The 24790-nt window shown below is 37.0% G+C and overlaps 1 protein-coding gene and 1 long non-coding RNA gene across 2 annotated transcripts in view; one reads left to right on the top strand and one right to left on the bottom strand.

Annotated features, from left to right (window-relative positions):
• The window catches only part of LOC309504606, a 384924-nt gene that overhangs the window by 120167 nt on the left and 239967 nt on the right, over positions 1-24790 (bottom strand). The gene's annotated exons all lie outside the window — the stretch shown is intronic.
• gfra4b (GDNF family receptor alpha 4b) overlaps positions 18328-24790 on the top strand; it is a 64178-nt gene continuing 57715 nt past the window's right edge. Inside the window, exon 1 of the mRNA XM_082177748.1 lies at positions 18328-18689. Within this exon, the coding sequence (XP_082033874.1) occupies positions 18647-18689 (43 nt within the window). The 5' untranslated portion in view covers positions 18328-18646. The remainder of the gene's footprint in view (positions 18690-24790) is intronic.

Below are 24790 nucleotides of genomic sequence, written 5' to 3'. Positions count from 1 at the left end.
AAAAACGGTAGAGTGTTCCTTTAATACCAGATGGAAACAGGGCTTCTCTCTCGCTCGCTCAATGGACTACTTGCACTGAGCTTCGTGGTATATTTTCAATGTGCTGTAGTCACCTAACTGACTAAACGCCACTTAAAATGAGTGTCCGCATGTAGATTTTAAAAACTGGACATTTTCAGAGACAGGAAAAGAGAAGTTCTGATGATTACTGTGTAAAGATTTTTCCAAACTCAACCGAACATGAAGTTTTAATCCGATTTGAGAAAGCAGCGGCTGTTAAACATACATGACTATTTCACCACAGGGTGTCAGTGCTCATCTAAACTAGTGCTGAGTGTGAGACCTAATGAATACAAACCTTTATTTATATTTGTATTAAATATTTAATGTCTATCCTTCATTCTCAATCATTTTGCTGTACGAATTTACATGTTTATACCCAAAATGTTTAATTAATATTTAAAGTAGTTGACTGTCATTCTCATCTACACTGTGTGCGTTAGTGTTTAAGATTAATTAAATATTTAAAATCGTTAAATTTATTTAAGGCACGTACCGTGCATTCATTCATTCAAATACTTTAAAAGACTGTAATAAGAGCACCAGCACACACAAGCAATCCAGTCAAATTCATTTAAAAATGTTTAAAATTATGTGAGGCATCAATACACTGGAGTCTGAAAGGTGGGATGTCTGCTATTGACCCTCAACCCTTAGGGCATAAGAACTCCATCCCAACCTCAACAGGAACTAGGGCTGCACAATTTAAGCCAATTTTTTAAATTAATATATTAATTACAAGAATAGGTGCATATTGTGTTCCCAAATGCACATTAAAGTGACCCAAACTCAGAGCTGATACAGAGCAGCATTTAATGCGGAAAAAGAGCTCATGAGTAAAAGAACACAGTGCCATGCTTCGCTCTGAAACATGCAGCACTGATATTTATTTTAATAAATCACAGCCTTTGAGATTTGATAATCGCACTAAGCCAAATCACGATTTTGGTTTTAATAGTGCAGCCCTAACAGGGACAGATGCAAATATTTTTATAGAAAAAAAGTTTAGGAGAACAAATACATGAGTACAGAGTAAGAAGACACTAATAAAAAGTGGGACCTATATACTTTAAGACATAATGACAGTGAAAAGCTCAAATAAGGTGAAAATGAGTGCAATCCTAAAAATGTAAGGGCCATAACCCTTTGATTCTCGTACTAAAACAAAATATCTTCTTTGATGAGTTCCTAGACACTATAAATCTGCCAACTCTGACTCCGTCTGGCACGGCAGGGCATCTGTGTTCAGACCTCACATTTTAGATTTAGTTTAGATGTACACTTCACGATCTATAGGGATTCTCAGATCTTACAGGAAGTTGGCAGGGCCATGAGCTGGAGACATGATTAAAGCTGCTGTCTGTGAGAGCCACACAGACTGAACTGGCAAATACCTCAGGAAACATCGAGCGTTTATTTCACATAAACCCGTTTAGTGTGACACTGGATAAAGTGACAGATGATTCTGTTTAATTCAACAGAAGTTCTTGGACACTTTTGTGGGTTTCATTGGTCAGGGCTGTTGGAAATGCTGCTTTTTTTCTGCGACCCCAATGACACTGACATTTCCTTCACTTTGTGAAAGGTTTCTTCTCTCCCCAGAGAGAAGATATAAAATAAACCCCCTTACTTAGCAGGCTGTGGTTCATAAGCAGCTGCACGCTCTACTGACTGAGACAATAGTGACTGGTTGCTTTCTGCTGGTTGAACAACCCCTCAGGGACATATGGGTCTTGTGCAGGTCACTTTTCCCCAACCAACTGTTCAACTTGAGGGCCATATGGACGTTTTAGATTGAGAACCTTAAATTGCCCATGTGTTAAATTGCCCATGTGTGGACTTCATGTAGTGACATTGGGGGTCAACACTGCTTCAGGTACTCCTGTCACTTGTGATTGTTATTACACCCTCATATTGTTCCATTATTTTTTTTTCTGTGGAACTCAAAAGGAGATGTTTGTCCAAATGTTCATGCTGCTCTTTTACAATTGAAGGTGAAAGTGAACTGAGGCTTGTCAAACTCAAAAAAAAAAAAAAACTACCATAAATTGACGCATGACCCTTATGACGCACAAACTATAGTTCAATTCTTCTGAAGCAATACAACAGTTTTGCATGAGGAACAAACTGAAATTCAAGCCATTACTTGCTGAAAATTCTTACGTTGTTCTTCTCAAGTCTCATTTACACAAGTTCAGTTTCAAGACACTCAAAAAACAGTATCATTTGGCTTTATTGATTTAAAACTTGGTGTGGCACATCTTTCGAATTTCACAACATTTGAATTTATGTAATTGCATGATACATGGAAATATCATATGGGAGGATGGAAAGGCGTAGCGCCAAACATTAGTCCCAAACTGATGAGTGATATCTTCTTGCGGTGCGTAGATCCAAAAGGAAATCAAAAATGAGAAAAAAGAGATCCACACACTAATATAGGCCAAAAAGCCCACAGGGGTTAATTGTCCAGAGGCCACAAATATGGTGCAAAAGTGCAAAATGGTGCAACAGTGCAAAACGTTTTCGGGTTCAACCCTTCATCTATGCTGTGTGAAATATCAAATGGGGAAATCTTTCAGCTTTTTAAGAAAATCTATATGTTTTTTTTGTTGAGAATCATATTTGATACATCAGGCTTTTATGGCTCATAGAGTATGAGAATATGGAGCTCATATTCAAGGAGGAAAAACACCTCAATTTTATTCAGAGGCCCAAACTGAAAATATGCAATTTTGTCCAGTTATGGTCCAGTTTGGTCCCTGATATTTATATGGCAAGAAAGTAAAATGAAGTTTTGATCGCCTGTAATGTAAATCAATGAGATCTTTTTTTCACACTATAGCAGACTTAAATAAAATGAAAATAAATATCAGTTGCCAATAATATGTCTTAGTAAGATGATATTTAAATGCTCAGTTTTATGATCAACGCTCTGTAGTTTTAATTCTGGGGGGCAAAACATAATGCAATGCAATTCAATGATGATTGAGACTGAGAGGTGAACAAATAAACTTTACTCAAAAGCCTGATGGATCATATTTAATAATCACATTTTAACACGATTTTTCTATTAAAATGATGGATGGATAGTCAAGTAAACCTAAGTTTCTTCAGTCCATTAAAATGTTCATCTTTAAATCTTACTAGTGATATAAAAGTTATTCTTACATTAACTTGATAAAATCAGAATAAGATTTCATAGACATGTGTACAACAACCTGAAGATGGACATTTTTACAATTAAACTAAAAGGCATTTTACTTGCTAAAAAAAGTATACTAAGAATTAGATGACAGAAGGCATGTAGAAAATTGTGTACAATAGCTTAAAACAATTTTTTTTAGATGCCTTAGAAATTTGAGTGTCAATATAATACAGTAGGCTTAGGGTTAACTTACGTCAATAAAGACTTTTGTATTATAAAATTTGGTGTTTCTCACAAAAAGCTATTGTATGGCTTCAGGATACTTGAAGTATATTGCACAGTTTTTGCCATTTTTGGAGCTTGACAGTCCCAGTCCAAATTTACTTCCACCGAACATAAAAATGCGGCACAAGCATTCCACAAAATATGTGTTTCAACAACCTGAAGGGGAGTAAATGATGACTGAGGGTTTTCATTTTAGGGGAACTGTTCATCTAAAGATTGCGGGTTCATTCATCATTCTTTGGATGCCAGAAACAAACTAAATTGGCATAATTGGTTAATAATTCCATCCTCACCAGCTGAGTCTAAGAAAATGTTTCATAGGTTTTTGTTTTCCTTTCAGCCTGACCACTAGACCATCCCAAAGCAAACACACAAAGCATGAACATGTGGGGCGTCTGTCTGTTTGAACGTCTGGGTCTCGGGGTTTTGTGAGCTGCAGGCTTGATCCAGCAGGCCTTCAAAGCCACGGCTCCGTGGTAAGTGTTGGCAGAGTTGTGTTTTGCACAGCTTGTACCCCATCTCAAACTCACTGCAATGCACACACTCAGGAAACCACTGAATTATAGATGCGGAAACAGGAAATTCATTCCTCCCATAGCCACTGTCACTCAGACCTTTGACCTAATCAATTAGCCGGGCTAAAGGCAGGGTTCCTCTGCAGCACAAACATCATTTTGGAGAAACGACTGGTCACATTTAGTAAAGTGAAAAACAAAATACCAGCTAATTTAAATTGCTTGAACCCCAAATGGATGGGTTTTTTCACGAGCACAGCTATATTAATGAATTAACAATTAATGTAGTTCCCTGAGATCCACAGAATGCATTTACAAATGTAGATGCACAACTTTTCTTTAAAAGGCATTTAATAGGAAGGCTGGAAGAATCAATAAGCTCTGAATTTCCTATCTGATTTGTTTTTGTGCCTCTAAAAAGAGAAGCCTGACTTCTACAGTCCAGCTAATTTAAATTCTCTCATCATTTACTTATGTTGTTCCAAACCCGGAATGACTTTGCCTTCTGTGAAACACAAAATGGGAAATTTTGAAGAATTGTGCTGCTTGCGTTTTTCCATGCAATTACAATGATTGTAATTGCTTTCAAGCTTAAAAAGGATGCAAAACACCATAAAAGGATCATAAACCTATAGTCCACATATTCACAAGTCTTAGTGAAGCCATACGGATAAATATCCTGGTAAAAAACTGGCAGCTGATTGTTTTGTGAAAATCAGTTTTACAGGAAGCATATTTTACAACTTATAACCATATATTTCATAAAGTGATAAAATGTTAATATACTTACTGGAACTATACCAAAATCAGTTTGTTTGTTTTTTTACCTTAAAATGTACCAATAAGCACCACAATTATACAGGTTGCACAATAGAAAGCCTCATGTTGAATTAGAGTTCATTCATGCTATATACGAGTATTGACTATGTTCATAAAACATGGTCAATACTCATATATATATAGCACTGTTTACAACATGACACTTAAGTAATGCAATAAACATCAACTAATTAACATAAAAGGTAACACAAAACACACTAATGTACATTGTGATGTGTAATGCAGAGACTTCTGGGAATGTCCTTTGACTGTTTTTTTTTTTACTGTAAATGATTTGGTAATTCATAGTTTTTACTTGTAAAAACCTGACATTTGACTGTGTTTTACAGTACAATTACATATTTTACAGTTACAATTTTACAGTATGGGAAGATAACTTACAGTTAGCCAACCCTTTCGCACGTACGATCACACCGGTGTGATCAGTCTAGGCTGGTCCCTGGAGCGTACGATCACACCGGTGTGATTAGAACGGTCAGTGCATGACGTGATCAACTGCTAAATTCAAATGTGCTTTCGCGCGTTGGCTGGCGCTGAGCCAGAGACAGGCGCGCTCAGAGCTGTCATATATCACAACTTTTCAGTGTTTTCAACCACATAATGTTTATTTTAGGTTCCAGACATATAAGTACTAAAAAAACAATACATTAGAGTTCGTAAAATACACACTGATGTCAAAGGAAGAGGCAATAATAATCCTTTCCATTATAATTAGTTTTATTCATATCAGATACACATTGTGTAAGTAACTTTAAAGCTTACTCTATTCTTCTCCCAGTTGACCTGCCACTTACTTGTATGTATTTCGGGAGAAGTGGATGAATTAACGTGTTGTAAATCCAACAGATCCGATTCTCTGAACTGCGCGTCTGCGGCACAAACTAAGATGGCGGCGCCCATCGCGAATACAGCTGAACTAACGCGATCGTTATAAATGTGTTTAAACAACAAAACACTTCCACTTGCATATATTTGACAACCGGAATATCAGATATTTCATGCCATATCTAACAAATTTGTGAATATTTTGAATAAAAAAGGAAAAATGACATAAAAGCAGATCATCATTCATTCAGCTCTGTTGTTGCTGCGGTGTGTCACGTGACAAGCAATGACGCGTCACCTTGGAAACCATAAAGTGACACATTCTAAATAACGGTCGCCTTGAAAAACTCACGCTGGGGGGTCAGTCAGAATATTTTAAACTTACGTGTGAAAGGGTTAACTGTAGCATTTCTACAGTTTTTTTTACAGTGTACAGTTTCATTATTCCCTTAAAAATATTTCCCTCCAGTGAATTGAACTTGATAATGGTCAGTCCAATTTGTCAGTGAATCTGTTTTTTGTGAACTGGATCAACAAGTATATTGAAAAGATCCCAAAAGAGTGAATCATTTTAGAACCTTGAAAAGAAATAAAGTTATGCAGGTTTAGAACAACATGAGGGTGAATAAAAGATGGTCACTGGGTAAACTATCCCTTACATAAAAGAACCAGTCCTTCAATGTAACATTTTCTCTATCTCTATATGGATGGCTAGATGGGGTCAAAACCTGCCGGATTCAGGGACCAGATGTGAATCTCTCCAATCCATTCCCATCTGCGGGAGTTCTGGCGGTCATGTTTTACAGGGAAATAATACGATTTTGTAAGCCTCGTACTGCTATGCTGCTTTGAAAAGCTGGACAAACAGTTCTCAAATGACTCAGCTGAATCAAATGGCCCTCTGTGGTTTAAAGGAATCCACCCCTGAAATGTTTAACAGTAGAATGAAAGAACTGGTTTTCCAACTTTTGGATGGTTTCTGAGTCTGAGTCCATTATCTTTACTACTGTATGAATACTTGGCACAATAGATCAAAGCAACACTTACTACATCAGACACTTGACCTCATGTCATTGACACATAGACGTTGATCTCATGAAAAGAGAATAAGATATGGCATGTGGGGTGGCGTGAAACCATTATGTTTCAGATTAAAAAAAAATATATATTTTTAAAATTATGAAATATGAGCCAATAAATCCGTTCTTAAAAGATGTAAGGCTCAAGCTCAAACAAAACAGACTTAAAGTATTTTGTAAGTTTAAAGAATATATATATATATATATATATATATATATATTTTTTTTGTAGCAAAGATGGATTAAATCACAATGTAGCAAATCATCATATTAGAATGATTTCTGAAGGATCATGTGACACTGAAGACTGGAGTAATGATGCTGCAAATTCAGCTTTGCTTTACAGGAATAAATTACATTTTAAAATACATTAAAATAGAAAACAATATAATTGTCTTGTCTTGTCTTGTCTTGTCTTGGTTTTGTTTCATGTTCTTGTTTCATGTCTGTCATGTGATCCCCTGTTCTAGTCATGTGATCCTGCCATGTGTCCCCTTGTCTTATGTGTCATGTTCTTATTGATTCATTGTATCATTGTGCACAGGTGTCCCTTGTCTTGTCATTAGTCCTTGCATATTTAAGCCCTCATGTTTGCCTTGTTACTTTGTCAAGTATTGTTTCCCTGTAACCACTGGTGCCTGTGCTGTTTTTGGATATTAAATAAGCTGCACTTGGGTTCTGCAACTTGTCTCCAGTGGACAATAATAATATTTTACAATACTTTTACTGCATATTTGATCAGATAAATGCAGCCTTGGTGAGCATAAGAGACTTCTTTCAAAAACATAAAAAAATCTTATCAACCCAAACTTTTGAACTGTAGTGTATAATCATGTAATTCTAAACTAATGTATAATTCACTATAATTCATGATGTTATTTTTTTTATTTTTTTTTATTGTAGTTAATTTGGCTTTTAACAATTTAAGTAATTGCACCTCAGAAATGGCAATTTAATGCATTCACAAACTGTATGGCTTGAGGACTTTTTTATATTTAGATTATTTTATTATTCTGTAGTGTGAACTGAACATTATCCTGTCCATTATGCTGCCTTTTCAGAATAATTTACTTTCATTATTCCATTGAGAGGAAATAATTAGATATTAAAGGTGAAAGGTTTCTGGTAACTCAGAGAACTCAGAGTGTCATCGGATCCATTTTCTTCCACTAGTTTTGCGATCTGGCAGTGACCCAAAAGCCATGCTTTATACACAATCTCCAACCAAAAAAAAAAAAACCAACCAAAAAAACATTTGAAGCCGGTGCTGGTTAATTAAGTTTTGACGGATGGACTCACACCTTTGATTTCATTTAACTTTCATCATTCTTCATATTTATTTTAGTCACTGTTGCTGTAATTCAGGGTTAACAGGAGACTGGAAAAGGGTTTCATTCATAGAGACGGTATCCAAGCTGCTCAGGACAATATGAGAGTCATAGTTGTCAATCCCAAAGAAGTGGTGCAGTTCTAGAGACAGATACTTTTAACAGTTAGGCTACTTATTGACGAGGTGCAGGACAGACACCACAAGCAAATGCTCCTCATTATTTATTATGTCTCATAGCCAACAGTGTGAATAGTTTAACAATGAGGTTTCTGCAGGGCACGGCGGTACAAACTCAACACGCACACAGACCAACACCCTCCGTCCAGCTGCCGTCCGGCCTCTGTCTTTTTAGATATTGACTCACCTGCACAAACTACCGTTCTTGTTTTTTTAAATCTACTTGCTTTTGCAAACCAAAACACCATTAACAAATTTTGTGGACAGTGCTTATTCCTCCTGTGCTTAAGAGGTTTCACTTAAACTCACATCCGTTCATGGCTGCCCATCTATCTCCGTAGACACACAGACATTTTAATGGCTGCCTTGATATTTAATGGGTCCGGTCACGGAAGACTAAATATACGCATTTGGAATGATAAAACACATATTGGAGTGTAAAAGCAGCATGTAAAATGTTGAGAATAATGCATTATTCAGCCATGATGCCCTCACTGGCTTCAAGGTAAAGTAAAACCCCTGTGGTGTGTATCCATGAAGATGTCCATGCAATTTTTGCTGAATGTTTGATGATACACTGCCAAAAACCAAGTAGTCAACCTCTCATGTAGTGAATGTTTTGCACACAGAGGGTTTGAGGAGCTGACAAAATGACCTTTTGCTCACACTCCAGGATGGCAGACTCATTATAAAATGCAAATGTTATCTTTCTTCTTAAACCAACATCAGTGGAAAGTATTTTGTCAGTTATCAAGTCTATTAAAAATGGTGAGCGGAAACGAAAAAAAAAAAAGAGAGAGAAAGAAATCACTCTGAAATGTCTTCAAGCATTACAATAAGACTACAAAGCCCAACTGAGCACACAGCGGTCATGCTAATATTTGTTGTGATTTGAATACTAGCGGATTTTGCTATTTCAATTAACTCGCAAAGAAAACAGACTGTTCCTGTATTATTGTTCCAGTGTTTATTTTGCACCCTAGGCTTTATTCTCAACCCCTCCTTTCCCAACCTCCTGGACCTTTTGCCCTGCAAACTGGTTTCCCCTAATTTGTGTAATTAAGTGCACTGGTAGAAAGCCCGCAACTACCCGTCACAGCTGTGAACCATGTCAGGTCAGTCGTTCCACAGGATCCAATGAGATGTCCTGCGGTCAGTCCTGTTTCAGGAAACTGTGCCTCATGAGACTGGCTCTAGCAGGCCCTTCCCTGCTGTTTTCCCACACGCTGCTGAAACACATCTGATAACTTATGGACTTTAAAATCCTTGGCTGTTGACTCAGGTGCCATCTGATTATTTTTGGCCACCAGGGGTGTTGGTGAGATCAGTGATAAATGTTAGAAAGCAACCTTTTCACCCCCTGTAAAGAGCCGAAGAGACAGTGAGAGCCCTGCTATAAAACCAAACTATTTTATGAATCTAGCACCCGACACACGGATGGGAATCCGATCCATCTGGTATTTCACTGGGACGTGACTAATCTTTCATTAAAGGGGTGATAATGGGTGAAACTTTAGCAGCCATCAGAGGAAAGAGGGCAGCTTTAGAGGAACAACATGCGAGGCTCCTTGAGGCATCTATAGATGGGAGACACCGGGGCTAATTGTCACACTTTTTACTCCAGTGAAATATTTCTCAGGGTAGGCTTATTTTTATATAGTCACTCACTTTCTTTATAGATACATGCCTTGAAGTCTTGGCTATGGAAAAGCTTTGAACATTTTCACTGTTACAGCACTGGGAAAATAGATGCAGTTTGTTGAGCACATTTTGAATGGGGCATATTATCACACTATGCGATTGGTTTCCATCTATTATAGGATTTCCAGCTCATTTTAAACGGGAAACAAATGAACAAAACAGCAAAAATATAAAAAGTAACACATCAAATATGATCTTGAACAACAAATGTTGTAATTAATAAATTACAGTGAAACAATGGTGTTGGATTTACTTTGAAACAATGTAATTTATGTTTTATTTACTTTGAAAAATTATTTCTCAGGATGGTATGTTTTGGAGTGAGATGACCAAACTACCAAAAAACAAAAACAAACATAAAAATGAATTGCTTACTGTTGTATTTGCTTCCCACCAAAATAACGTCACTGTAGTATGATGTAATTTAATATTTGGCCTTTGTTGGTTAAAGGAAATGTACAGACTAACAGGATGGATGTTAAGGACACAAAAACACAATACAATATTGCCAATTAAAATAATGTTCCCAAATCAAACATGTTTTGCTTTAAGGGGGGGAAATGGATGAAACACTTTCTTCGTAAATTGCCAGTTTTTAATGCTAGTTGTTATTGCAGCATCCGGAGACATGACAAAAATCCCAACATCGACTCAAACCAAAGTGGTGAAAATTATATAAAAATATCACCTCTATGGTCGCTGAATAAATAAAAAAAAAAATCAAATTTGAGTTCAATATTATATCCAATATATTAAAATTAATAAATGATATGAAATGCCATGTGAAAATATGTTTGTTTGTGAAAGCATGTTTGTGAGTATGTGGGTTTGTAAGGGAGGCTATATTTAAGGACGCACAGGACCAATGTATAATAACCTATTCCTCCCACACGGTGGGTATGACTTGAGCCATCTGTTGTGTGGTGGAAAGAGAGAGGTTGATTACGTATACGGCAATCCCAGCTTGGAATCTCTTGGAATTGAAACAATCCTTGCTTGTGGCAGGTGTTTAATGCCCTCCTTCTATAGCACATCTCAGCCAGCTTTACACTGTTAAAATTCAGAAATAAATCTCATGGCTTTATAGCTAAAGTAGAGCCTGAAAGGAAACAATTGTTCCATTTTTTTACCTTAAAGGCACTTTAACAAGCTCAGTGATAGTGCTGCATGCCACGCGTTAAAAATGAATGAAATTCACGTTTAGCACGTGATAAGAATAACAAATAAATGAGGGTGAAAACATTTGTTTGAAAAATAATCAAATAGACAGTAAAGGATTCAAGAAGTGCATACTGATTATGCTCAATATACGTCTCAAACTATCAGTGGCTCCATTGAGTTCTGACGAAAATGTGCTTTATATTTCCTCAGACGGTGTGAGAGGCCCCAGGGTGCCTGTAAATGATCCAGTGAAATTACATCACTGTCAGGGGACAGGAAGAGAAGCCTGTGAGCCCTTCAAGTAGAGTTGTCGGAAATATCGTAATTACAATTTCTGAGCACATGAATGACTGAACAAAGTTGTATTTACAAGTGGGAAGCTTAGAATTCTAGATGATACATGAGTCGATTTGAAACGTGGTGAAAACACTTATCTTTATGAAACGGATAGATCCGCTCCTTGATTTTGATTGGCTGAGCTGCGTTCAAATCTGTTGTAAAATACTGTATAAACACACACTTGTGACCTCACTACATCAGTATTAATTGGCAACCATTGCTGAAAATCTACATTGCTTGGCAGAAGGATTATTATTTGTAAATTTTTGTCTCTTTTTTTAGACAGCTCGCACAATGGGTCCAAGTAAAGTCGTTTACAAATGTGTCCGCTGCAGCTCGATATACGCAACAATTGAAGATATTAGAAGACATGTTTGTATTTTCATTCTGAAATGCGAGGCAAATGTTGGATCACAATAATTAGGAACCACAGTTTCCACAAATTCGATTGGGATGTTCTCGTTTATTCTGGACGGCAAAGGCAGTGACTTTAAAATCGAGCGTACTTATTAAACACGTATTTATACCAATTTCATCAGGCTCCGAATTTTTTTCAAAAAGAACACAAAGAATGGCCTTCTCAGCTACCATAGTTGCAACTCTTGCAAGTCTTTTATATAGAAGGTGGGACTTATTCCGCCATATTGCGCGTTGCACTTTCTCCCATTCTTTGTAACATGAGTGCACCGTCTTTGTGTATATAAAATATTTGTTAATGCCTGTATTGACGACAACCTCATATGACTGATTTGGGACACTCTACGTGGGCAGCAACTCCATGAACCACACAAATACTGTAGCACTCTCCACGGGAGACTTGACTCGCAATTGAATTCAATAGTGTTTAAAGTGAAAATAAAAAAGTGAAAAATGAAAGTGACGGGACATGTAGCCAAGTATGGTGTCCCATACTTGGATTTGTGCTCTGTATTTCACCCATCCACGTGCACACAGCCATGTTTTTGCTGCTGTGCCTGGTGAGCAATTCGGGGTTTGTTATCTTGCTCAAACGCACTTCAGTTATGGGTAAAGAGAGTGGAAGAGAGCGATGTTCATTCACTCCCCAACCTACATTTCCTGCCGGTACTGAAACTCGAACCTGCGACCTTTGGGTTACAAGTCTGACTCTCTAACCATTAGGCAACAACTGCCCTTCTTTAAGTTAGCATGTTGTTAAGCTAACAGCATGATACTCTAATAAGCTTAAATAGACACAGCACAGACAAATATTGAGTAAAATAATAGATTTCAATTATACTTGTTCCCCCAAAAAAGGTTAAAAAATGACATTTGGAATTGACTCCAATGCCATTGCCAGTTCTGTTATAACACATTGTATCACACCAGCTGGCACCTTGTATTTTAAAGCAGAGTAGACAGAATGAGAGTAGTTGGCATAATGTAAGTCTCACATTAGTCCAGACTCAGTCTTCTTTCACACCTGCCTATGTAGAACAGGAGGTCTGCGACTCTGCGCCAACATCACAGAGATGTAGACGATTAATTATCTATCACAAAGCAGAAAGCTCTGAGCAGACGGAGTGTCTCTTATCAGGCCGTGTGATGCTCAGCGCAGCGCTCATCTGTTTATTCTTTCTTTTGCGGCACCCTATGTGGTCGTGGCACGGGTCAGGGAAGTCAGAGCTCAGGGAAGAAAGAGACAAAGACCACACATACCCCTTTTCCACCAAGGCAGAGCTGGTGCTGGTTCGGAGCCAGAGCCTAGTTTCAAATCGGTTCTTTGTTTTTCCACCGCCAAAGCACCAGCTCCGAACCAGTAAAACTGGTTCTTAAGTAGCACCAAATCATTGCAGGGTCTAGAACGGAGCCAAGAAAGAACCGCTTGCGTCAGAGGCTGGGGGCGGGGTTACCGTGGCCAACAAGACTGAAGAGAAACTTGTGACCGCCATTTTTAAATAGCAGCTAGTCGAGCTAATAGCAGCTCGATTATAATATCCGTCTATGTAAGTTACGGCGAGCTGCACGAACGCGTTGGATTCGCCGTGTTTGGATGCCGATTTATTTTCGCAAACCCATGAGCATCCATAGTAACGCAACGTCTATTATTGTTGATGCCTTGTTCGAGATGCATCGGAGCAGCGTGGACCGATCAGAGCTGCGGGAGTGTTTGGAGATCATACGACTCCTTGTGCTTTTTGATCGCTTTCGTAGTGCTTTGATTTCATGTGCTGATCGTTCTGCGAGAAGCCGATGCATCACGAACAAGTCTGGTGTATTTGTGTTTGGCGCTGCCTTGCGCTCTAGCGTTGCTGGGCAACATGAAACGTATGCAGTGACGTAAGATATAGCTCTGTTGTGGCTCTCTGGCCGGTGGAAACGCAAACCGGTTCTTAGTAAGCTCGTCAGTAGAACCAACTCCGAAATGGCAATAGCTCTAGCTCTGAACCAGCACCCGGTTCTTGTTGGTGGAAAAGGGGTAACAGAGGTACATGATCCTCACTGCACTAAAAAAAAAAAAAAAACAGACCCACCAAAAGAGCCGTCTGCTTTACTCGCAGATTTGTGCTTTCAGAGAATTTAAACCAATTAGAGAAGAGTGGGGTAAGCTGTGTCACTTTTTATACAGAACTATTTAATAATTCTCTATCCCATTCCAAAGTTTTGCTGCACGTTATTTTAAGGTTGTAAAACATTTAAGATTTTTTATTTCATTTTTAAACTCTTGATAGAAAAGATCCTTGATTGAAAAACGTATGCGTTTTGGCCGTTCATCACACTGAATACACAAACTTTTGATTCAAAGTGCAAGTTTTTGAACAAATTCCATTCCATTTCTGAAGGATCATGTGACACTGAGTAATGGGCTGCGTCCGAAATCGCATACTCTCTTGAGTAGGTGCTTATTTTGAAAAGTATTACTTCACAGCCGCTAAAAAAGTATGTTCTATATAGTATGAATGTGTGAAGTTTGAATGTAATCAGGACATTTACCATGTTGTCATTGTCATGTGACCTACCAGCGTCAATTGCGTCGCTTCACTAGCATTCACAAATCCTTTCCTGTGGCCTGATGGGATAGTAAAGTGTCCATCATATGCACACTTCAGAATCTTGCCTGAAGTAGTAGGTCATCTGGATACTTTTTGGGAAGTCTTTTTTGAGTACTGTGAATTCGGATATACTTCTTTTGTCACATACTGTTTTTCACCTACTGTATAGTAGGGGAGACCGGGGACAGTTGCAACACTTTTTGCATTTCTCTCAATTACTCAGAGACTATTTGGACTAGAGAGACCAACCAAATTTGTATATATTAAACTTGCATCTGTCTGCTAATTACCCATACCATTTAAAGATGATTATATATGACATATCGTTCACAGTATTTATTTGAATGGAAGAAGTCAGATGTTGCAACTGACCCCGACCCAGGGGACAGTTGCAACACAACCCAGGGACGGTTGCAACATGTTAAAAATACCTTAAATTTCATTAATTAACTTAAGCTTTTTGTCTCAATGAGCAAAGAATTCTGAAAATATTAACTGTTTTAGGCCTTCTATAATATTATAGTATTATTTATTTCAATAATATTATTGTAGCCTATTATTTATTTATTTAGTCATATTTATCAAATAACAGTTATTGAGTTTTGTTTGTTCATGTGTAGAACATAGGCCTACATAGATTCAGTGTGCAGGTGTTACAGATGCTATTCAATCTCTCCATATTTCAGTGTCAGACAGGAAGAATTGAACAATTTGCAATGCAACAAACCTTTATTAAACATGCAATTTATAACTTGTTGCAACCGTCCCCAACCCTATCAGCCATGACAGAACATCATATGCCTGCTAGACACACTGACTTTGACACATGCTAACCATGTCACTTAGAAGTCAACAAAACAATAATTCAAACGAAGTAAGTTTTGATTAATTCATACAAAATTTCAGGACAGTATGACAAAAATATATCTCATGAAAAAATGTACTTTCATACCTCCAAAACAAGTTTTGTTCAATAAATGCAGCAGCAGATGTTGAATATGTCTACTGTCTTCTTGGTGGGGGGAGGGTCTAACTGTGCATGTGCAGTATGAGTGTCATCACTCTAGCTTGTTTCTGATTGGAGAAAAATGACATGTTGCAACCATCCCCTGTTGCAACTGTCCCCGGTCTCCCTATACGGAAGTATGCGATTTCGGATGCAGCCATAAAGTAAAGACTTTTGTATTGGTCACACGACAAAAGTGGTCTGCAGTTTGCGACGCGGCTTATAAAATGCATAAAAATATACTCTCTTTTTTTGTGTGCATTATTCATGCATTTTTAAATTAGGATTTGCTTTTAAACCAACAGAACTTAAAAAGTTGGTATATTTAAAACCAATGTTTTATGTTTGATGTTAGTTGGTTTCGCATGTTTGCCCTGTTTGCTTTGAATATATTAAAATGTTTTGCATTTATTTTGCAGCTGCAGCCCAGTGGTCTACATTTAACCTGCTTTTCTATCACACACACACAGTATAAAAATTTAGAAACTGCCAACTTGTCAAGTCGGGTTTTCAGTCCAACAATGCTTATGGTATTACATGCCACTGCAGCATAATATTAAAGGAGACATATCATGCTTTTAAATTGTTCCTTTTTACATATAAATCATACATTTGTAGTCTATATAAAGCGGAACTGCAATGCTTGGGTCTGAATTCCTCATTATTATAGCTCCACAGGCCCCTTTTCTACCCCTTTTCTAATGTGCTTCTGAAAGCAACTCGTTTTGGTGCGGTCTCTTTAAATAATATTGAGACACTTCATACCCCGCCCCCTCTCCAGGTTGTAGCGGTGACACTCGGTTCAACTCCACCCCGTTCGGCCATTTTTGTAGTCTGGTAGCAGAGATAGGATTATCTAGCGCACAGAAACTTTTATACACACGTTATTAACAAAATGTCAACAACGGAAGACTTGTCCAGCCAGCCTTACATGTTCGAGCCAGAGCCGGAGCGAGATGAAAATGAAGACGACGAACCTGCAGAACAACGTCTTCATATGGATGTATCGCAATGGTGTGTACTGTATTTACACATGAAACTTTGGTCTTCCGACCTTTTACCACCGTGTCGATTTATTTTGATTAATATGTCCGAGGGAGAGAGAGCAAGACAGCGTCTAGTTTGGAGACGGTGATGTCTTGTTTACACTTTCGCCTGGCTCTGAAGAGAGAGAGTGAGCGCGCGCGCGACCGGGTCTCTCTCTCTGCTCGTTCTTTCAGTTAAACATGCTCCTGTCACAAGCGCGGCAGTTCATCTACATTAGACGGTGTAATGAAGCGTGTGGGTTACTACATCCAACAACCGAACATTTTAACTTACCCTCTCGTAACTTCTGCATCCTTTAGCTTGGACTACAAAATTGCAGCGAGAAATAATAATGGCGGATTGCTCGAAGTGTTGGGCCGGAAGTCAATGTCCTTATTTGGCAGTTCCGCTGCAAATACTGTGACGTGATAGTTCAAAAAACGTCATAGATAACAGAAAAATCTGAACCGGTTGAAAAATATGACCAAAACAGAATATAAAGATATCAACGAAGCACCTGAAGAGAATAATTTCATCTTTTCTGTACTTCTAAACACTCCAAATATACAACAAAATGCATTTAAGGGCTAAAAAAGTGCATTTAGCATGATATGTCCCCTTTAAAACATTTTCCTACTGATTTTATTGCTTTTCTTCCCTCCGGCAGAAACACACCAGCAGGTTTGCTTTTTTATGTTTATTACCTTGAAATCCTCTTATAATTGATTCAAACTGTCAGTGCTTTTTTACCACATCTCTCTCCCTCATTTAAAAAAAGCCTACCATCACCCATGTCAAGACACATATATCCAGTCCGATCCTGAAAGAGCTTCAATTTAAACAATAGAGCACACTCTCATTCCAGAGAGCTCACAGCTGCAGTCAGTCCTGTCATCAGCGCGTGTGAACCAACGGACTGCAATGAACGAGATGGATTGATTATGTGACCCCCTTCTGACCGGTGCTCAGTCATGTCTTTCTTCACCTTCTATATCATGGTCCCCCCTTAACAAGCATATATATTATTCTGTCTGTGTTTGTCTGTTTGTGTAAAAACTGTAACAATAGCATGTCATAATGACATGCCTGGCAAAAATGCAATACATGATTGTGATTATGAGTCATAATGCCCAATTTTAATGAGCTCTATAATGCTTACGCTTGCACTAGTATGCATTCATTAAGACTGAAGGCCATGGCTTCAAGTCGTAGCACCACAGCCTTGGTAAGAAGGTTAGCAGTTCTCCAAGGCACACTTTGATTGCCAATATAAACCAGGGCCATAAGTAACCACCACAGACGCACCCCCCCACCCAAAACATTGACATTTACGGTCGATCAATACAGGTTTTTGATCGACTGATCTTGTCCCCTAAATACATTTAACTTGGTCCCCTTAAAAGTGTTTTAAATGTTTTCTTTAACATTTGGCTTTCAGTCAGTGTGTGGGACTCTCTTTCAGCTCATTCACTGTGTAATGCATCTGTAGTTCTAGAAGGCAGGGAGGGAAAAATAACTACCATTGTGCCATTTTTTTTTTGCATATATTTCAGCACTGAAATTCACAGTTCAAAGCTGAAATCAAACAGCAGGATCGTGGCTCAGAACATAGACAGCCTAATTTTTGGGCACTCATCTAACATATACACTCGTTTGGTGCCATTAATATGCAGCTCTATAGGTTTTGAGGCACAGCTCAGCTAAAAACTCAGAAAGAGAGTCTCTCTCTCTCTCTCTCTCTCTCTCTCTCTCTCTCTCTCTCTCTCTCTCTCTCTCTCTCTCTCTCGCTCTCTGCTCAGAGTTTGATCTTCAGTCAATGAAATCTGACTCTTCATTCACTCGTGTTCTAACCCTCGGAGGGAACAAATGTCAATACGAGATTATGGAGCAGATGGAGAACTTTCAATAGCGCTTTAATTTAATTTCAAGCTTTATCTGACGTCCTGATTGACAGTTTGGCACTTGGCGGCGTTGCGCGCGCGGCTTGCATGTAGACGTTACTCTCATTTTTGACTGTTTTAAGAGTCTTTAACGTGTTGAATTGATATGAAAACAGGACGTCTTTCCTCCGTCGGCAACCTCAGAATATAAAAGAGACCGCTTCGCGACATTTCGAGCCAGTTCTCGTCAGAAACGCGCAGAAATGGATCTTGTGGGAATCTACCTGCTTCATCTCAGCTTTGCCGGTAGGTGATGTGCTGCATGCGCGTTTTATATTCTGTACTTACCAACATCAAAGTTCCGCCACAGAAAAGCTGATACAATGCTGAGAGTTTATTTACTTATTTATTTATTTTAATTTTATTGGCTGTTCATTGATGTGCACTATCGTTTAGCACCGGCTTCATAGCAGTAGACTTTCGTTTGATTAATGAGAATTAATTGAACTGAATAAATATGAGCACGATAACCTGCTGTCTTCTCATTTGGATTTATGAATACATTATGCCTTATTAGTCAGCTAATGAAGTGTTTGCTCAGGTGTGAAAGGTTACTGCTTCTTGGCATTTGTCCTAACAGTCAAACATTACTCATAATAATATGATTTATAAATGGGCTGTTTTGATTTCAACCCACTAAAGCTATAACTTTTAATTGCTGCCATATTAAAATCAAAGTGGTGGCAAAGTCACAACCTGTGGGCTACTAATAAGTTCATTGCACTTTTTAGACCACTTTGAATTTAAGGAAATAAGTAGTTGTGTGAAGTTAAATAGATGAGAACAAAGATATTATTATCTTATCATAAAATGATAATGAATGCATATGAACATGTCACACTTAAGAGAGTACAGTCACTCTCTTACATCCAATATAACATTGATATATAAACTCTGTTCCCTTATAAAGGATGCAATGTGTTGTCAGGGACCTCAAATTTGTAGCCTTAGTTGATTGAATAGCCGTGTGTTTTAGCAGATTGGATGTGTGCAAAGAATGTCTCTGTGTTCCTGTTAATATAATTAGATTTTCAGGTAGACTGTCTTTTGTGTATGCGTGTGTCTCTGCGTGTGTGTGATATGAATGAGAGGATGTGTGGCATTATAACAAGTGCATTTGCATGTTTTGAAAAATTGATTCACAGATGAAAGCTTTGAAAAATGAATTCACAGATGAAACCACATGAAACATGACCATAGCTTTGAAACAATTTTATTGTCCTTTAATATGGCAGTGTGAAAACTGACAAAAATAGGGTATTTTCTGGATTGCTGATCATTGGCTGATTATATTATAGATTTGAACACTGATTTAAGAGTTAATAGAAGAGCATATAACATTTAATTAAAAATAATCTTTTTTTCTATTAGCTATTTTTTTTTTTTTTTGGCATCTCTTATATATGCACCTTCTGGTTTGTCTATTATGAATTATTCAATATCCCTCTGTCATTCCAAAGTCTAAAACATGCCAAGCTGTTGTTAAATTCCTTGAAACATCAAGCAGTTAAGTGACTGATCACTTAAGTTCCTAATAAATATTAATAAATAGTGTGTTGAAATCATCCCACCAATTAAAAACAAAAATCTACTTCTGTATAGAAGCAGGGCATTTATATATATATTGAATGCTCTTGACTCAATTTTAAATAACTATTTATGACTTTCATGTTTATTTCCATTTTTAAACATAAAGTATGTTTGTGAATTGTTTAATTCATAACATTTTATTAAACTAAATGAATTAAAACAAAATTAATTAATTATAAATAAATTCATAAAATGATCCCATGATGAGGTTCTTTATCCTCCTGGGACCCAGGAATATATTTTTGTCCACTGTAGTGGACATTATATTTTAGTGAATTTCTCACATGTCACATGTCACAACCTGGGTGTCCTGTAAAGAGCACATTCAGGACTTTTCAGAGATTCCAAATGTTTGGAGGTTTCACCATGAAAACAACTTATCCTTGACATTAATTTAGTGATCAAATGTAGCACTCTTATGGAAATATGATAATATATTGTAATTATAATTTAAATCAGACTACTTGTATTTCATTAACCAACATCTCAGGAAAACGTTATGGGGTTTCAAATCAAATAATTACTTTCTGTTACAAAACAGGACGTTGATTTTATAGATGTCCACTGTTGAGGACATCAGGACTTAAATCATGTTATCAGGCATTTTGGGAGACACAACAAGTGAATATGGAAATAAGTTATACATCAATATTCCTATGAAATATTAGATATTATTATTAAAATGTTGCTGATTATTACTCCAATTATTACACTTCTTTTTTCAGTAAATATTGCTCCAAGAACACATTATTGTACACATTAGATACAGTGTATAGATTCATTGCATTGAATGGGAATATTAATTTATGGCCATTTTACCCACATATTGCAAGTAAAATGCTGTATCAATTCATTCCATTATATCTTTCATAACATAGTTGAGAATCATCTTTATACACATTTTTGTTAAAATAAATCCTGAAACCCCAACATTTATTGGTGATTTAAAAAAAAAAAAAATCCCATTGTTTTTGCCTATACATATAATTTCATGTCATTTTATTTTTTAAACAACCGAGTCCTTATGTTCACTACAGAGGACATAGCATAACATAATAATAAAATATAATTTACCCTCCAAATAGTTTTTTACCATTTGTTTCTTATGCTCTAAACAATGTGATTACATGAAAAGAAACTAAATTCAAAAACTATTTTCTTTCTGGGTCTCAGGAGGATATGAAGTGTCTGATGTAAACCCTTTAAGTTTCTAAATAGAACTTTTTCTTTGAAGAGTGATACTTTTATATGTAGCCTTGGTTCTGGAAGTATTCCTATTCATTTTCACTGCATTTCAGGTAATTGTTCAGTAAATAATTCTAAACCTTGAGCCAACCCGACCAGCTCTGAATCACATTATAACATTATGATTTGAAACCTAAAAGTATTTAAATATCAGGAAAAAAGACAATACTGGATATGTAACATTTTACTGCTCATCATTGTGAATGATACAACTTACACAACTAATTATTCACTATTTTTAATAATATTGCGAAAAACTCCCATATGGATAGATAGATAGATAGATAGATAGATAGATAGATAGATAGATAGATAGATAGATAGATAGATAGATAGATAGATAGATAGATAGAGAGACAAATAGATATGGGATTTTTTTGCACTATTACAAAAAATTATTCATATCATGAAACGGTGATCACAAACCATTTTACTTTACTGTAATGTGACATGCCAAAATGCAATACGATATTCAATAAAATTTTCCTGGATTTATCATTAAAAAAGGGTATTTTTACTTCCTGAAGCCAACTGTTACGCTCTATTAATCCAGCATCCATCCTCCGTCCAAAGTTCTTTTTTATTTTCCATAGTTCCATTGAGCTTGAGTCAAGTCCCAAATCTGATTCCCTATTTTGAACATCAATCAAGATCTGTCTACCTTTTTCAAATCCTACATATACATTATGTGAACTTGTGAATAGAGGACTTAGCTCCAGTTCCGTAGGTAATTCCACTGTCACTCAAGGGAAGTGAAAGGCTGGCAGTTTAGCCAAGGTGAAGATCGATTCATGCTCAGAGAGCTTGTAAATTAGGAACTCTATCAATGTCCATTAGCTCAGGCCATGACTGACATATGCTAATTCTGACCTTGTTGTTAACAGAATAATGCCATTATCAGCACTGACATGGACCTAGACCTGCAATTGAGCATTTATGGTTCAGGTTTTCATAGCTTCATGCTCAGGCTTACTGAAATATACAGTTTAAAGCCATAATCAAACTGTAGAATTGTAGCCGACAGCTTAAAGTTTAGCCTTTCTCCACCAGCCGACTGTTTCTCACTGTTACGCTCAGTGCCTCTCTCACTGTCTGACACCACATGCATAATCTGCACTCACACAGAAATATGATTCTTAATAAAGTGGCTTGCGTAAACTTTTAGGCTTAAACAATGCCTTAGAGGAACCATTTTAGGGTCCCTAAAGAACCAGTTAACAGTTCTTAAAATATAAATTTCTCTTAGTGTAAAGAACCTTTTAATCATTGAAATACCTCCTATAAAGACCTTTTGTGCAATGGAAAGGTTCTATGGATTTTTAAGGTTCTTCGTGGAACCATAGATGCCAATAAAGAACCTTTATTTTTAAAAGCCAAAATATTAAACTTATATATCATCCAATCAATGTGCTATTGACAAGGTTATTATTATATTTTTTTTTTCAAGTTTAAACCATATTGATTAGTGGCTTCTAAAAGCACATCCCATCACTTAACTAACCACGTTTGGTCTGAGATTAGCTATGTGACACCACTGATGTTGTCAAACTAAACTATTAAACTATATGCCTGAACATTTCTTTGCTGATTAGAATGCAGAACTTCAGAAATCTGACTTGAATCCCTGGTTGGTTGCAGTGTTAAAGTGGTAAGTCTAATGGAATACGGTAACACAGCTGTGTGATAACAAAGTTGCATAGGCAGTGATGGCAGAGCATGGTATGCATTGATTTTATCTATATGACAAATGTGTAGGCCATTAAATGTGACAGACTAATGCTGCAAACTGCATAGAACTTGCACAGTGTACGTCTCTCTATTTTATTTTATTTAACAATATTTCACAGGAAAAACATTCACGAGTTCATTGTCATTGGTGGTGAAGAAGCTGTTCCAAGTTGAACTGTCAAGAAATGGCTCTGAATATTAATGGTTGATTTTCTCTGGTGAATAGATAGCCCTGACATGCAATTTCTCTGAAAATTAGTAATTATTTAAAGTTGGCTTTGAACAAACCCTTAACCCACGTAACTCCCTGCCCCATTTGTGCTGCAGATATGAATGAATTGTTGGGCTTGTTGAGGAGACGAATGCTATTACTTTTCTGAGAGTAATGAGAATTATGCCTGATGGATGATAAAACTGGTGGAAAAATCAACATACGCTCATTTGAAAACGTGCTTCTACCTACATTTCTGCAAATTCCAAAAACATAAATATACTTACAATTCAATGCAGTTCCCAGCTGAAATGAACCCTAGAGGCGGTAAAACACCATACACTTTTATTCCTTTTCATGCAAATTATGATTACAGGGGCAGATTATTGATTTATAAAGACTTATTTTTGCATGGTTCCTTGGGCAATACTATATTATGACTCCATAACACTTTTGCCATTGTCTATGAGGTAAAGAAATACTTTTTGACATTTGCACCCCATAGCCAGCTCCATATGAATGACTTTTATGACATAGTAAACTTGCTTGGTAGCTCACCTGGTACAACATTGCACTTGTGATGCTAAGAGCCGAGTCCCTTGAAACACGAGTCCTGATGAAACAGCTCAAAGACTTGTAGAAGTAGCTAAAATGACATGGATGCTTCAGAAAATGTGTTTCTATCTCACAATTGCTTTTGTTAACAACACTATCGGTTAGGTTTAAGTTTGGGTTTAGTGTAGGTGCTACTGTATATTACTTTCAAACACAATAGAACATTAACCTTTTAGCGCCACTCACCAGACATTTAATTTCCGGACTGCCGTGGTACATACAACTACCAATGTATTAAAACCTTACCAGATTCATTTTCATCTGTTATAAAACTGAACTTTTAGCAAGACTGAACATTTCACTTCGAAAGTTTCATGAAATGTGCAAGAAGCAAAGTAATATAATTTTGCAGAAATGTCACCTCAGGTATGTTTTTCCAATGAGCTTGGGTTGCAAAAAAATCCTAGATTTACATTGAAGAAGAGGGACCAGAGTAAAATCTAGAGACCAGAGTATCATAAGGTTAAGCTTATGACTTTATCAAATAGCCAAGCACCCAACCAACACCGTAAACACCATAGCCTTTGCATGGGAAAGACTTCGTCCTTGTCCACACTAATACTTTTTCATTTGAAAACACATCTTTTTCTCTCCGGTTTGGCCTTCCATCCACACTAAGACGGCATTTTTATTAATGAAAACAAAGCTTTTTGAAAACGCTCTCCAAAGTGAATAAATTTGAAAACGCCTTTTTCGAGTTGTAGTGTGGACTGACAAAACCGAAGTATTTAAAAACGATGACGTAAGTTTAGTCGTTTAGACGCATATTGTACCAATAGATATTCATGTTTATACCGGTATGTGCCAGTATAACATATGTTATGTGCTATTCACTTTCACACCGTTGCTAAAATATTTTACTTTGCACACTCTTCATATCACAGTCCTGCAAAGATGACAGAAAATGTACTCACATTTGCTGTCCTGCGGCAATACATGAGAGCAGTTGCGTTTTAGA

This window comes from Leuciscus leuciscus (genome assembly GCF_965113295.1).
Source record: "Leuciscus leuciscus genome assembly, chromosome: 8".
Classification (NCBI taxonomy): Eukaryota; Metazoa; Chordata; class Actinopteri; order Cypriniformes; family Leuciscidae; genus Leuciscus; species Leuciscus leuciscus.
The sequence above is the reverse complement of the archived record's forward strand: the minus strand, read 5'-3'. Positions and strand labels throughout refer to the sequence as shown.